At 50.4% G+C, this 1,618-nt stretch overlaps 2 protein-coding genes across 2 annotated transcripts in view; one reads left to right on the top strand and one right to left on the bottom strand.

Moving 5' to 3' along the window:
• The window catches only part of T265_09802 (hypothetical protein), a gene marked incomplete at both ends in the record, with an annotated part of 8,047 nt that extends 7,258 nt beyond the window's left edge, over nt 1-789 (bottom strand). Inside the window, one exon of the mRNA XM_009175979.1 lies at nt 752-789. Coding sequence (XP_009174243.1) covers nt 752-789 — 38 coding nt within the window. The remainder of the gene's footprint in view (nt 1-751) is intronic.
• T265_09801 (hypothetical protein) overlaps nt 1-1,290 on the top strand; it is a gene marked incomplete at both ends in the record, with an annotated part of 10,777 nt that extends 9,487 nt beyond the window's left edge. The window contains 2 exons of the mRNA XM_009175978.1: nt 163-283; nt 1,154-1,290. Of these exons, the coding sequence (XP_009174242.1) occupies nt 163-283; nt 1,154-1,290 (258 nt within the window). The remainder of the gene's footprint in view (nt 1-162; nt 284-1,153) is intronic.
• Between the last annotated feature and the right edge of the window lie 328 nt (nt 1,291-1,618).

The following is a 1,618-nucleotide window of genomic DNA, read 5'->3' as shown; positions in this document are numbered from 1 at the left end:
CTGGTCACTGCCGTCTTCCTGGATGGGGACCCCGAGACGGGCCACATCAATGGCTGGAGACATTGTCAGACATGGCCCAGTCGCGCCCTCAATGGCGCTCATGCATCAAAGCTATTGCCTTCAATGCATACCTCCTTTTCCACCCCACCCCCCACTTGACAGCCCACTGACAGTGCTGGATTTATGCACCAACGCGCCTGCAATGCGCAGCTACCTACCCCCTCCCCCAAATCATCGGTGAACGAAACTGCGGCAGCTGCAACCACTGTACGACGAGTATGCGGTTATTACAGCTGACAATGAAAAAATGAAATGAAATAACCTCCTTCATTCACTTCTACTATGTCAGGTTCTGTCCACTGCCAGGTGTCTGCCACTACTAATTAGCCATTGAAAACGGAGCACGTCTCAGTAGGCGGTAACTTCAAATACGTAATACAAGACCCATTCACCTTAGATTACAGTGCTGGACACATTCTTTGAATGAAGTGCTCCCTGCTTCAGCAAAAACCCTCCCCTGATCGACTCATTCCGAATTTGTTGGTCCCAGCTGACTTCAGCTGGAGCGCTGAGACACAGATGGTCGAAAGCCTGAAGATGTACCAGTTATTGCAGCCAACGGTAATGGGTACCGAACGAATCTGTCAGTCCTTAGGAATGGGCCTGCGGATGCCGCCAGCAGCGGCGTGAGATAGGGGGGACAAACACGTAAAAATAGGGGAGTAGACAACAGAAATCTGTCTTCGCTCACCTACCCTGCATTATGCAGTAAGTAGAGCGACACAGCATGACGGCTGTTGTGGCATGAGATTACTCGTCAAAGGGTAATTTACGCTTGTACACGGACCGGGATAGTGCCAGGGCATCCAGACTTAGAGAGGAGTAAATCACCAATATCTTGTTCACTCAATCACAACTTCAGGGGGAGCATGGTGAACACTAATGGAATCAGCCAAGGGAACCGAGTAAATAATCCGTTCTGCCTGAGGACGCAGAGAGATAGCTTGAAGCTCGAGGGTGAAAGTTGACGAGGTGAAAACCACTGAAGGGTCTGGAAGTCTCTGCACCAGTACACCGTTCGGCCTCCGCATGAAAGGCTACAGACAGCTTCCATCCTTAAAGGAGCTTCAAATAGCCGACTAATGGTGGACAGGTGCCACTTCACCTTTGGTCAGTCATTCCTATCTTCAAAAAGGATACGGGGATGCTTGTGAAAACCACCGTGGAACCAGTCTGGTAGCTGAAGCATCAAAGGTCTTTTCGGGCCTTCTCCTTCGACGGTCGACCTAACACAGGGCGAGGCGGATCCGCGAAAACTAAACTGGGTTCCGTCCTGAAGAAGGATGCACCCATCACATTTTCACCCTCTGACAGATTCTGGAACAGCGACACTTCAGCAATCAACAATAGTTGTGTTTTTCGGTCTGAAAGCTGCCTTTGACTTTGTGGACCGTCAGGTACTATGGCAGTGCCTATGGAGCAAAGGTGTCCCCCATAAATTCTTAACTCTCCTTAAGGTGCTGCACGCGACCATGTGAAAGCTTGCCGGAAGCTCTCGCTGAGACCACAACAAATGGTGTTAGGCAGGGGTGTCCTCTTTCACCACACCCATTTAACT

This window comes from Opisthorchis viverrini (assembly GCF_000715545.1).
Source record: "Opisthorchis viverrini unplaced genomic scaffold opera_v5_303, whole genome shotgun sequence".
Taxonomy (NCBI): Eukaryota; Metazoa; Platyhelminthes; class Trematoda; order Opisthorchiida; family Opisthorchiidae; genus Opisthorchis; species Opisthorchis viverrini.
The sequence above is the reverse complement of the archived record's forward strand: the minus strand, read 5'-3'. Positions and strand labels throughout refer to the sequence as shown.